We start from the raw sequence: 14,349 nt of genomic DNA on the forward strand, positions 1-14,349 counted from the left end.
TAAATCATTAGATTGACACAAACTTCAGAGACGGCCAGATTAAGTGTCTTTGAGAAAGAGATGAAAAAAAAAAAATACTCACAAAGATGAGGAAATTGAAGACAAACATGAGGTACTTGATGCAGCTGAGACAGTCCCCCTCCATGGTTGTCCCCCGTGCTGAAGCCTCTCCCTGCCCCTAAAAGAAAAGACATTAAACACAACATAAAACGTGCCACTTAATGACTCCTGCCAAATGCTCACAGTATTCCCCACTTTCCTGCACCCTGGATAAGCATTACGCTGAAACTGCCAAGAAAAGGATGCTCTGCCAGAACCTGCTCACATTCTTAATGAGTTCTGTCAGTCAAACACACAGCACACACACGCACGCCTGTCAGCTGATTTGGTCCAATTTCAGATGAAAATCCTCATATTATCCCTTTAGGTGCATTGTCCCCAGCTATAGTCCTGGAAATCCCCAAGCAACTACGAGATTAGGCAGCACAATGTCAACCTATCTGACACATCTCATTTTAGCGTGCTCTCAAACTTAGCCGTCTGTCAGCTCCTCCTGTCTCCGGAAAAATGGCAACCCTATGTTAGTGCGACTGGAGGGGACGTCCATCTCTGAAGCATTTTAAGGAAATGAGTCCTGACAGGGGTTCCATGTTCATTAGCCGACAAGAGATGGCCTTTGCTATGGAACTTCTTCTTCTTCTTAATGTAATGAGAGGCCTTGTGCTCCCATCAGCCACCCCTCCATCTGACACAAACACACTTTGCTTGATGAAGACCCATCCTAGAAGCACTCCTGGTTAATGAAGAACACCTCTCCTGCATTAGCAGACAACACTGGGGCGACAGTGTGTATGTGGGGTGGGGTGTCTAAAAATCCATGTCCCAGTACACCTAAAAATGCAGCGTGCCCTCGCTGAAGCAAATGTTTAACCTTTCAAGCTGCAGATGAAAAGATTTCTCCCTCAGCCTTTGTGAGCTAGGGACTAGGGCTGTGCGATATGACCAAAATCTCATATCTCGATATAAGACATTTATCATCCGATAACAATATAAATCACAAAACTTTAACATTTTCTGTAAATTCTGTGAATCTCGGGCAGCTCGACTTGAGTGAAGTGTTTCCAGCTGGGCGTTGTGTACCTGGAGTCAAGTGTTTTAACCGATGCATGAAACGATACATTTTAGACATAAGTTGTAACAGCCGCCGTTTTCTTTGTGAGTATTTATTACACAGGGTGCTGCGGGGAAAAGCCTGTTCTAACGTTTGAGTCTAATGTTTATTTTTTAGCACCTGACGGCTCTTTTTTGCTTCTCAACAGTAAGCACTCCACATAGTCTTTCACGTGGGTAAGTTTATTTTGAAAAGTCTCAACAGGATCTTGAGCTTTAGTGTGAAAGGTTTATGCGGAAAATAAACAAGCGGACATGCGATGGTTTTACCATCGTTGTTGCTAACGACAACGCATAAAAACAGGCGCTTGTCCATCCCTAGTGTGGTTATATTAAATATAAGAGAAAGAACTTTAAGAAATTAATATAACCACTACAGTGACCATCAAAACGATGAAAAGATATTGCCGTAAACTGTTTATTTTGCGACACCACGAAACAAACCATAGCATAAAATGAAACGATAGACGTTTTTATATCGTCATCCGGTCGTTATATGGAACAGCCCTACTGGGGACTGTGTAAGGACTCATATCTACATATTCTGCACAAACTGAAATGAAAACAATCTGTGGGGCAGCTGTAATTGCAGTCTCAGTGAAGGAAGAAAATTAATTATTTGGCAGAAATGAATTGGCACTCTTTGCTTTGTACTTTCTGATTATTAATTTGCTCTCCCATAGTGATAGCCAGGATTGAGGCTGGCTAACAAGCGGATTAAAAAACGATTTCTCAGAGGAATTGTAAATAGGTTTACACAGCTACACACTGCACCTGCAAATTGAAAAAAAAGAAAATCTTTAAATGCCTTCTTCGCACTTCTTTTATCCGTACTTGCAGAACATCCATCAGCTGTAATTTCATAACGTGTAGGCAAGCTTTCCTTTGCTTGATGTGATGTCAAAGGACTCCTCTGGGTGATCTCTCTCTGCTTCTCAGGCAGGAGTGAAACCTCTGTTGTGATCAACACCGGGCTTGATTCCCGTCCATCTTTGAAGACCCTCGGCTGTCGCTCAAATCTCATTCCGCCTTGACCCTTTCATCCCTGTGCTGCACACAGCAGACTCACAAATGTTGGCTTTCAGGTATGATAAACCATAGCCCAGCACAAAGCCCTGCCTAGGCACAAGCAGTTTTGAGCTGCTGGAGCAATTATTTCCCACAGAAGAAAAGGAAGCGTGTGAATAATTAAGGCAGAACTGATATCTTTTTCTAATCTGTTTTTCTATTATTACAGCGCACTAACACTGGTTTGTTTTTCATTCTGCGAGCCTCATGAAAAGCTTATTTTTTCTTCCCCCCATTGCATTGTTAACTCTCATAAGTTGCCGTGACAATAAAATTAAACAGTACTAAAGATATGACGGCATTCTTTGTCTGCTGTGAGAAGAAGCTACCCTACAAAAAAAGACCTTTTCCTCTCCTCACCAGCCAGAGGGCTTATGCTTCTGTTTGTTCCCCTTTTCCTCTTTGGACCCAGGAAATTGATTTAGACCTATGGTTAAACACTTTCTGTAAATCATAATAATATGCTTAGGTATTGATTACCCTTCTAGTGGTACTCTGAGAGCAACCAACAGATTCATTGTCTGAGATGGGTTTTAATTAACCCCTCCCTTTCCTAAGCCCCAGAAAGGTCTAATGAGGGCACAGGAGGTCTTAACTGAGATTTGCATACATTACAGTCTCATAGAAAAGCATCAGAAAAGGTCCATTCCTATCCCTCCAGCTCGAGCCTGTCAATTCTGGGCCCTTATGAAGGGTGCAAACTGTATTTATTGAGGCAGGGGATGAAGAGGTTGAATGAATAGGAGGGGAGGAGGAGGAGGAGGAGGAAGGGGCCGGCTGGAAAACCTCTCAGGGCACAGCTCACTTCTTATTCTCTAAACAAAATGTCCGATTTCTTTTCCAGCTTCACCCTTTTGCTCTTTGCTCCCATTTCAGGGTCAAGCTGACTGTCAGATCTGGAGCCAATTTTCTTCTGTGCATAAAAATGCATTGAATATTTAAGAATGAAATGGGTTATAGTGTAAGGGCCCAGACAGGCTCCAAATAACAAGCCTATGGTTGAAAAGCAGCATGGTATAAATCAAAGTGCCACTGAGACCCCGGAGAAAGTGCAGAGTAAACAAACCGGTCTTTCCCATGACTCCTGTGGGATCGCAGGTCCTCATCGATCACTGGCCAGTCGCAGAGATCAGACCACTAAGGCTTTCTCTGAATATTCTGCAGTGTATATGATGTAGACAAGGAAAAACATGGTTCACACCCCAGGAGCTGCAGGCTTATATCACTTTTGAAAAATTGCTACTAGGTTAAAGGCTGGTCCTCCTCAGGTGTGCCGCTGAGCAATGCTAGCGATGTGTCAAGAAAACACGCTGTACTGGCTAAAATCTATTATAAATAAACATGCCACACATGCACACACAAAAACAGTGAGGAGTACTACACTGCTACAACTACACAATGTGCTGGATTTTTTCTTTAAACATGCAGGAAATACTGTATGTCCTCAATCTGACAAGCTAAGCGACAGTCTTCGCCCCGAGGTATCCAGCAAATGCCAAATCTGTCTCCATCTCCTGTAACTGACATCATAAAATGTCATGCGGCGCTAAGAACCCATTGTTTACTCCTGGTGAAAACTGATCCACAGTCAGCTTAGGCTATGGAAATTGGCACAGATGAGTTTGATGGTGAATTGATGTGAACTGATCCTAAAAGCATCAACCTCACACTACCAAAAGAAGCAAGAGCTCTCTAATGAGGACAAACTGATCCGACCTATATTTGTCTCAATGGAAGCGTGAGGAATAGACCTTTTCTTTTTTTTCCCATTCCTAACTCATAAAACCAAAAGTCTGTTCAGTCGGCACCTACACGATCAACCATTATGGTGGTGTCAACCCGCTGTAATTAAAAGATAAGGAAGACACAGACTAGATTGAAAGTACTCCACATATAAATAGCACACCCGTGGGTGATTCTCCTTGAAGGTGTCACTTTCAGCAGGATTAATGAAACCAGTCCACATTCCCTTGCTCCCCCAGCGGCTGCCCTGGACAAAAGGATCAGAATTACAAGGACACTCTGTGTCTGCTCCTCGTCAAACTGTCGCCATCCTCCACCCTCACATAACCAGCAAGTTCACTTCATCTTGAGCATGATCCTGCATTAAAAACAATCATTAATACTGAAATCCTCTCGAGATTTTATGGGTTGTATCTTGACCCCTTTAAATATCATTGACCCTCTAAGTGATCACCTGTAATTGAACCCTGGGGAGGACACATTCGTTCCCAGGCTCCCCGATGCAGCTGGAGCAGGTGTGTTTTGTCATCAACTGCATGCCAGTCTAAGCTCTCCGTGCATGCGCTAATACCCTCTGACAATGACACTAGGGGACCACACACATGCCACATCAGCCTTTATCTCAATTAAAAACCCATTTTCATATTTCTCCATGACTTCCTAGATCAGCCACAGCAAGTAAACACCCCCAAATCCGAATAAAGACAGGCTCCTCTGGCAATGAAATGGGTTCCCGTGAGGCGCACCAAGTCCTTAATGAACCTCCAATTAGGAGAGAATGAGCCCTGGGCTCTGCTGTCACACGGAGGAGCTTTGAAGTGCACAGAATGCTAAACAGCAATAGCACTGTATACTTTAGAGGGCATACAGTTTTCAGACAACAGCAAACAACCACACGGAGAAAGTGTACAAAAGTAGCTCAAAGGCAGCTCGCAGTGTGTGCGTGTGTGGGTGTAGCTCTCACACAGAGAGGAGTGCAGACACTGAGCCGGGCAAGCTAAAGCAAAGGTCCTAATGCTGGTTAGATGCTCAGGTAGGTATTTTAACTTGTCTTTCCTCAGGCAAGTTTAGCTTAATGAGTTTTCAGAGTACACACAGAATATCATCAGCTTCTGCACATTACAGGGAATGCTAGTTTGCTCCCCTCCAAAAGTGGACAGTTTATGATGAACTGGTTCAGTCGTGCAAAACCCTTTATAATTTCATTCAATTTGTGCTGGGACTACAAAAGAGTTATACTCCAGCACTGTAACTGGTGCAGACAGGCTACTTTGGTATTTTTCACGTTTGTTTTTTCTTCATTTTATTATTATTGGTTTTCAGTTCACTTTAATTCCATTACGTTTCCAGAGTAGGGTTCTCTCATTTTGGTTAAGTTTTTATGCAACCCCCCCCCAACCTACTCAAAAATCTTTTTACAACATGCCTCACTCACCCATATTTAAACAAGCCCCCTTTTTTCTTCCCCCTATCTAACATTCACACACACTCAAACTCCGATTAACGCATCAGAGAGCAACTCTGGGTTCAGCATCTTGCCCAAGGATAATTTGGCATGCAGGCTGTAGCAGCCAAGGATTGAACCACCAATCTTTCAATTAGTAGGTGACCTGCTCCACCTCCTGAGCCACAGCCACGCAGAGGCATAAAAGTTCAGAATAGGTACAAAAACATTATTAAGGCAATGAACTAAAAGACTACATACACACAATATGCATTTCAATCAGTTAATTTTCATCTAAAGTCAAAGTCTTCTATTTTTCCAGTTCAGATTTCAGTTCCTAGCCTACTCAGTTTGAAATGACACTAGGTGAACCCCAGAAGGAAGCAGTCCTCTGACCAGGCAGCTGACACACTCCTGAAAACCAGGCTGATTAACAAGAGGAAAACTCCCAGAATGAACACTAAGAAACAGACTGACCATGTGTTGTCAACACTGCTGCAGGCTACATTCCTGACATCCCAACTGGGCACACATCCAGCTGTTAGTTCAGTAGTAACAGTTGCTCCGAGTCCTACAGCGAAATCGACTCTCCAGCTCCTTAGATTAGAACTACTGGACGGGGGAGGGGGAAGAGCGCTAATAACTTCTCGATAGTTATCTTGAGCAGAGGACATGTGATTGAGTGATGAGCAGATTTTGACTTCTATTGAACCCTGCTGTGTGTGAGATCGCTCATAGCAGAGGCTTTCACTTAATCGTCTCGGTACCTCTATCTGGCTGAGCGAAGATACAAACTGGCTGCGTGAGGATGGATCGATACCAGGCCCGGGCACATGGTCAATGATGCATTGATCCCCTAGAGCTCCAATGCTTAGTCCACTGGTTGCCTGGTAGTGAGGGCATGTGGTAACAGCACACAATGAACACATAAACACTTCGGTGCTGCCGGCTGTTAGGACTCGGCTAAGGCTTTTCCCACGTTTTTAGAGAATGACACATTGCCTTTGGGGCTTTCCACAAAAATGAGTTATAACTCAATTCAAAACTAAATGGTCTAAAATTACTGAGCGAACAACTGAGGGAATTATATCACTGCACTGTCTACTTCTGTGGGTTATTCCACAAGTTTCTCAGTCTCCTTCTTATATATCGGAGTCACAGGGAGAAGAATCGATATCAGTTCTGCGTTTAACAAAAACTTGGAAAAATCCAGTCAATAATTTCACCCTGACCACCATTTGACCCTCAGGCAAGAAACAATTAAACAATTATTTTCTTAACACTGAATATTGTTTTAAACGCCACTGAATACGAGGTTGTTGTCTCTGTCGGATGTCCATATCATCACAGATGGCCTTTGCAGAAGTAAACAATGGACTATTTCAGGAAAGACAACACTTTTAGCCTCAGGGCACTAAACAAGAACAGGACACTGGGGAAAAAAAGACAAAGGAACACAAAATACACGCAAGTCACCAAACATCACTAAATCCAGGCTGAAAAACCCCAAAAAACAAAACCATGAAAAATTAAAAAATCTTATTTCTTAAGCAAACGATACACATCTTTCAAAACAGAAGGATTTCCTAAATCACGTGCTGGAACATTTCCAAAAAAAGACTCTGGTCTCTACGGCAACCCGGATATGGGGTGAGAGTGGCCTTTGTCTGCAGAGGACTGTTTGGCATCTCCACTTAGCTCGAGTTCCTGTTCGAAAACAAAGGGGAGCAGAGCAGAGCACTTTACAACGGGGGGGACAGCTTGGCCAGCCATTTGTCTAATGAGCAATCACTCACACCCTGTTGCAAGGCCATATGCTAGTTTGAATACAGCTAGTTCCCCCGTGTGGAAAGCCTAAAAGCTGTTTTATCACTTACTGATGATTCTTGTGTGTGGCGTGCACACACAAATATCACGCACTTGGCGAAAGTTCAACAAAATGAAAAAGAAAAATAGCAAAAAAACCAAATCAAAAAACAACAGTGTAACCTACTTTGTGTTACAGGCTGGGGTTTCAGTGCAATGCAAAGATCAAAACAAAGCCTTGAGGATAAAGCATGTGAACGTTTGTGTTTTTGTGGAAGCCGCAGATAAAAGAGATAACGGCATACTGTATATTTGAGGCCCCACTGCAAAACAAGTTGATGTAAGTAAACCAAAAGCATGTTAGCAATACTGAATGTATCAGAGAAATTAAAAGATTATTCCAGTTTGTTTGGATCTCAGTGGATCGCGATTTTGTCTTTAAATACTGAACTGTAAAGGAGGAGCTAAAGCTCGCCTTTCATTCCAGGGTAGATAAGAACTAGATTAATGTTTGTGGTGAGATTGTTGAAAATGAGCTTTTAATTCCACCACATTTCCTTATTTAAAAAAAAAAAAAATCCTCAAGTGAAAGCTCAAATCAGACCTCAGATGGCATCACATAATAACTATAAGGATCGAGCAAACATCACAGAGATTATTGGAAGCAGAAACTTAACTAGAAAATTAAACTAGCTTTAAACACACCTTACATTTTGATTAAACTAACTGAAAGTTTAAAAACCAGACTTCAGGGAAAGAAACTCCGAAATAATAGAGAAGCAGAAGAAGACTATTTCATTTTAGATCATTGTGCATGTATCCATCATTAAAGGTTTATACATTAAATGTCTTTAGACGTCGTCAGTTTTATCAGATTTGTTAAGACAATTATGAGGTGGTACTAGTTTAGGTCCAGAGTGTCTACATGCCTGTGAGTCAGCTGCTGCTACTGTATGTGCATGGGTTGGTATATTGGTTTATACATGCATACTTTACAGAATACAGGAAGACAAGGATTGTTGTTATTGCTGAAATTATTGTTACTATTAGCATTTATTGTCAAAGGAGCTTGCAAAGAAAAGCGTCTGGACTTCTTTAAGTTACTTGAAGACGTTTCACCTCTCATCTGAGAAGCTTCTTCAGTTCTAAAGTCAAATGGTGGGGAGTCCCAGATATAAACCTAGTGGGAGTAACCCCCCACAGAGGGACAAAAGGACCCCCTGATGATCCTCTAATCGCCTGAGCCAAGGTGTGAAACTGGGTGTGGGTTCCAATAAGCCAGAGTTTTGGGTGAGTTCATTGTGAAACCTGGCCTCCACCATTTGACCTTAGAACTGAAGAAGCTTCTCGGATGAGAGGTGAAACGTCTTCAAGTAACTTAAAGAAGTCCAGACGCTTTTCTTTGCAAGCTCCTTTGACTACGATGACCTGGATGACTGAGAACCTTCACAGACATTATCATTTATTTTGTCCCATCTTTTATTTGATCACTGGGGGAACATGATTGAACCCACTCAAACAGCAGATCTTCGCACAATTTGCATTACACTCATTTTTCTATCCCCACAATCCTCCTTTTCCATTCATTGTTTTCCTATTTGCGCTGTTCTTTTGAGTCTTCTATATCCTTGTCCTGGATTTGTCTCTTTCAATTGCTGTCCTGCGGTAAAAGTAAAACTAAAGTTAAAAAAAAAAACTGAAAAGAAAAGAAACTCAAATATAAAGCTGGTTCAAGGTAAAACTGAAAGTGACCCCACCCAACAATGTTGAAATAAAAAAATAAAAATAAAAGAGGAAGACATGTTTATAAGTGAAACCAGGAAGCCAGTCTAGACTGGATGTTTAAATCTTATATCCTGGCTTGTATTTTTTCCTCCTTTAAGTTTATTTATTAATGTGAATGTTTGTTTCTTAGATCAATCAAACCAGCAGTTCCTCCACTATAAGGGAGTGACTCGAATGAGTGACAAAACATTACTCCCACTGAAAACAACGCCCAGATGAACAAAATCCACTTTCCTGTATTTCCTTAGCTGAACAACTGAGCATGCATCAAGGTGTGACTCCTCATATATAAAAGCTGAACTCTTCATGTATGATTCTAAATCAAATTTAGATCTTAAATCTTTGCAAATGAACCTCAGCTGTAACGGTCGAATCCGAATTCACATGACTCATCAGAGCAGAGTGCAGCAGAGCATCTCGTGGGCTAAAGCGGTCCTTTATATGCTCAATTTTACATAACATTATTTCCATGAAGCAGATTCACCATCCCACCCCTCTTTGCTGCAACTCCATATCCACACAAAGCTCTGTATACAGGTAGCAGCTACTGTGCCACAAAAAAGCCGATGTCAAAATCCTCTTCCTTATGAAAATCAAATTAGAGAACATATTTTCTGGCACTTACGGCACAGAAGACTTACAAATGAAACCGTTACTGCTGGTTTCTATTTTGTTTATTCTTGTTTACATCTATAAAATAACATTTTAATAGTTTTTGCTGCACATACACGTCAGTTTAGAGTTCACTCTGAAATCTGTTACTCGTATTGTCCAGATTGGGCTGGAGTCAAACCTAAACTTTTGCTTGTGTTAAGTGAATGCGTTAACCACTACACTACAGAGCCACTATCACTCAAACCATTTTATACTATTAGTTAAAAAGCACCAGATTTGCTGTTATCATCTCCTGAATAACACATCCTTGCCACTTACAAAAAACCTCTGCATCAGTGTTGGTATAACAGCAGAAGAAGTCGAAAGAGGAAGCAAAGCGATCAGAGATTTCTTCAAAGTTTTCTCCCAAGTGTTTGAGCTTTTCAAGCTGCTGCATGGCGGTAAAGACCAATACAATCACACCCTTCCATCTTCAACCCAACCATGCCGGCTGCACATCAGCTCACAAAAAAAAGAAAATCAAACAGCTATGGTGCCACTTTTGGCACATGCCGCCATCCGCAAGGGCAATAATACGAAAACCATAAAAGGACCGTTAGATTTGCAGTCCGATCATAGCCATAGAGAAGTTCAAAGGTGGTAATGATCTTGCAACCAAAGATAGCTTGGGAAAATTCCAAGATGGTCATAGCATGGAAAGAAAGAAAGAGCAGGAGTTGCAACTGTGCGTGTCATAGCCTCCAGTTCAGCAGCCATTATCACTGCACAGTCTACATCCAACAAACCTGATGTCATTGCCAGGTTTATTAGATTCATGCACAGTGTGGCTTGACCGTAAGGCGCCTGAAGGGCACCCAACAAGTGACAGCTTGAGCATTAACACACACGTTGCAATAAACTAAAATGAAAAGTTTAAAATCAATACTTATGTAACTGAAAACAGCTCGACTTTGCTCATGATCTTACATGTCACTTGCACATGTAGCACATATTATTTGCTTCACTGGATGCTTTTTATGCTTCCATGTATGACTGACTGCAGCTGATGTGTCTGGGTCTAACATCCCCTTTAACCTTTCAATCCATACGTGTCTGCTGCTCTGCTGTGTCTGGAATACTAATGCTACAAATGCCAATGCAAATCAGGGACTAACAAAGACCAGTGCAAGACTGCTATGATAGCAAAGGGACAAAAGCACGTCTACCTCTTTGCAGGACCGGCTTCTCACACACACACACACACACACACACACACACACAGGTTCTTGCTCTAGCACTGTGCCTCCTGTCGGCGATAACAATGGTTTTGCGCCTGTGCTGTCAGCATCTTACTGAAAAGAGTCTGTCAACAACCTCTTTATGCAGCGCCTCTCAAACAATTTTAAGTGTGTTGAAGTGGAATTATTGTTGGATTTGCTAGAAATTATTCATGAAAACACCCCCACGTTCCAGACATATACTGAGGAAAATGTAAAGGAAACACATAAATATAAGGTGAAAATGAAAAACTGCGCGTGTGCCGCTTTAGCAGATAAAACACTACCGTACCATGTGTATCTGCTTGTTCCTCGTCTTCGTTCAGGTGAAGCTGATGACTTCTCTCGCTTTTCTCTCCTCTCCTGTTTTCATGGGCTGTTGGAGAGAAGCACAGCAGAAGGAGCACAGGTCAAGACTGAGGTAATGAGATGAATGAACAGTGAAGCAGCGGCGAAGAGAAAGAAAAGTGGTACATTTGTCTTGGTGCACGTAAGTCATCTGAGCAGAGTAAGAGCGAGAGCTTGGAAAAAAAAAAACAGAAAAAACACAGAAAATAAAATTCTAGGACACTTAAAATGACCGAGTTTGCATTTATTATGTATGAAGCGCTCACTCCCCGCAGTGCTCCAATCTAGGACTGTAACAGTGTTTTCTCTGTGTGAATTTTTCCACTTCTCTGCTGGAAGGCAAAATTAAACAGGGACAGAACAGGAAAATGCACTGCCTTTAGTCGCAGCAACCCAGACCAAAGTTCTGGGCAGGTAAAATTTTAATATCTGCCTCGAGGTATTAGAAACTGTGTATCTTCTCACTAATTAACTATCCTTTATTAGAAAACCCAACACACCACAATCTCCTCATGCAGTTTGCGACTTGACCTTGATGAGCATTTGAACTCATGCATTATTCACTGGAAGTAGAATACCTTGCTTTCTTACCGCACGTTGCTGGCTTTAACTGTCAGTGTAAGATACGTCTCCAGCCGAGTGTGTCTAATGAGCATAAATGCTTTAAACTTTTTCCTGTTTCTAAACTGCTTTGCCACAACTGTCTCCCAGCTGAAAATAACGATATCGCAATGAGAGCCAATTAAATTGGTGGTATTTCAGCCTCCATATACAAAAATAGGCAGCAGCACAGTTTTGACTGACAATACTTTGGAGCCAGTTTCAAAGCACTGGCACTGACAACTACCGCATCAAATATGGAGAGAGCTGCCTACGAAGACATGAACGGCAAGCGGCTGTTGCCACATTAGATGGTGAAATACAGGCAGGGTATTCTCATTCTGACAGAGGCTCGGGGATGGAGAATATCCCAAGAGTATTCTGGCTGATAGAGCCAGCCACATCATCCCGCAGACACACCATATTGCCAGCAGACATCAGATTCACCAGGACACAAAACCTAACTGACGTTGCCAGCCCCATATAGAATAGAAGGCGCTGATTGCATCTGGAAAAGGCAATCAAAGGCTGACTGAGGAGAGTGGACAAATCTGAGAAGTGGGGAGATGCACTGGAATGATACACTCCCTTATCTAAGCACCCTGAACTCAGACAATACAAGGTACACGTGCTCAGGAAATCATTAACATCCTTACAGTGGATACGCATGCATGGGCAGCCTTGTTGAGTGAGTCTTATAGAAAATATTCACCATATGGTTTAGCTCAGAGATCCCCAGGTAACGCAACACTGTAATCCTTTTCAGTTTTGCAGCAGATTATAACAAACAGCAGCATATATGTAAGTAACTCTCGTCATTACGGTTTGTAATCAGGTACAGAGCGGTCAGATTTTACCATGAAGCCTGTTGCAGTGGCAGTCTCTTTTGAACCCCTGTTTAGAGAGTTATTAGCCAGTGAAGAGCAACAGTGTTGAGGGTCTGCATTATTTTTTGGTTTCCATGGAAACCCTTCCATGGGAAAGTGGAGCACCAATAGGATCGCAGAGCCTCAATGAATCGCTTATGGGGGGGGGGTGCGAAGAGAGATCAGCGCAGGCGGCTGAGAAAGCACAACAATAGGACGAAACCTCGAGGGGAGGACTAGAAAGGCCAGGCCACTGAGGGTCCAACAAAGAGAACGAGTCAACACTAGAGAAAAGGTTTCATCTACATCCGCTCGATGACTTTCCTTTTAAAGGAAATCTCCCTTGCCAATTTGTCACTGACATTTAAGCGCCGAAGCACTGTGGGCAGTTTAAACATCAAGGCAGCCACTAATTGATTAGTCTGTGCTGTTATTTCAGGCTCTGGCAATATTATTGCATCATCAACATCTATCTTGTGTGCAAGCCATCAGCACATGATAAATCACGTGCTTCAATACCACTCACAATAGAGATAGCAGGGGAAACTGTAGTATCATAATGCAGTAAGAATATACTCCTTATATAAACACTGCCCTCACCTTTCCAGGCATTTCTCAATACAGTCTAATATCCATGGCCATTCTGAGTGTCAGTGCTTACGCAGATAACCGCTGAAAGGGCTGAAAGGGAATTAGAACAAATTCATTTTGGTTGAAGCACCAGTACTTAGTGAGTACTTATGAACTATGGATATCAAGCTTCTATTCCCTCCTTTTTTTTGTTTTGTTTTTTTTAAAACGAAATTGATGATTTTTGTGTGCATAAGGACAAATGCCTTCAATAAAAATGCTCAAAAGCCTCCGTATGTTACTGCCATTTGTCAGCTTCTCTGTCTCTTGCATCATCTGTGATGCCAGATTGATTCTTTTAAACATGCAGAAACCTCAAGAACTGAACAATGAACCCACCACAACGTGCCAAAATCTGCAGTTCCTCCAATCGGCACTTGAGGCCAATTTCAAAAGTGAGTCAAACCAGATGGAGTCCACTGTTAAAATGCATCACTTTATAGAAGAAAAAGACACATCTATAGCTTTGTACAAAGAAGCTTTTGGTCTCTATAACTAATACCCACCTTCATAAGAACTGTAAGGTGAGTTCATCTTTTCAATAACTCATCAAGTTGAAGCACAGCTCCCCCAAAAACTGCTGCTGCTGAATGAAACTCTCTTTGAAAGCATCCTCACAAACAGCATCAAGGTGCGGTGCAGAAGCTGCACAGCTGCTGAGCAGAAGGACCTACACTGTTGGTGAAGACTGCCTAGCATGTGGTAGGGTTGGAGCTATGACACCACAGAGATGTCTACACTAACCGTCTGAAGAAGGCAAAAGCCTCAATTCAGACACTTTCCCCTCCGGTCAGCCTCGATTTGAACTTCAGCCATCAGGCAAACAGATAGACAAACAAATTAATACAGTCCCACACAAGCTGAGCTTCCCCCGAGCTATGGCCTTCATCACCCCCACCCAACCCCCCCATACACTAGAACAACATGCACTGACAATAACTTTCAGGACTATCTTTGCACCCCTATATAACCACTCCATCTTGAATAATAATCTATTTATGTTCATTTTTCCCGGTGA

At 42.2% G+C, this 14,349-nt stretch overlaps 1 protein-coding gene across 3 annotated transcripts in view; it reads right to left on the bottom strand.

Moving 5' to 3' along the window:
• tspan18b (tetraspanin 18b) overlaps positions 1-14,349 on the bottom strand; it is a 36,797-nt gene that overhangs the window by 4,661 nt on the left and 17,787 nt on the right. For 2 of the 3 annotated variants that reach the window (XM_085462168.1, XM_085462169.1), the window contains exons 2-3: positions 11,180-11,263; positions 83-178 (exon numbers count right to left, since the gene is read on the bottom strand). In XM_085462168.1, coding sequence (XP_085318294.1) covers positions 83-178; positions 11,180-11,182 — 99 coding nt within the window. In that variant the 5' untranslated portion in view covers positions 11,183-11,263. Of the gene's footprint in view, positions 1-82; positions 179-11,179; positions 11,264-12,692; positions 12,736-14,349 lie in introns of those variants that run through there. The other variant, XM_085462170.1, reaches the window with a different exon arrangement.

The sequence above is a fragment of the Copadichromis virginalis genome, linkage group LG7 (genome assembly GCF_057382275.1).
Source record: "Copadichromis virginalis isolate Kocher_CV1m ecotype Utaka linkage group LG7, C_Virginalis_male_GT1.1, whole genome shotgun sequence".
In the NCBI taxonomy this organism is placed as follows: domain Eukaryota; kingdom Metazoa; phylum Chordata; class Actinopteri; order Cichliformes; family Cichlidae; genus Copadichromis; species Copadichromis virginalis.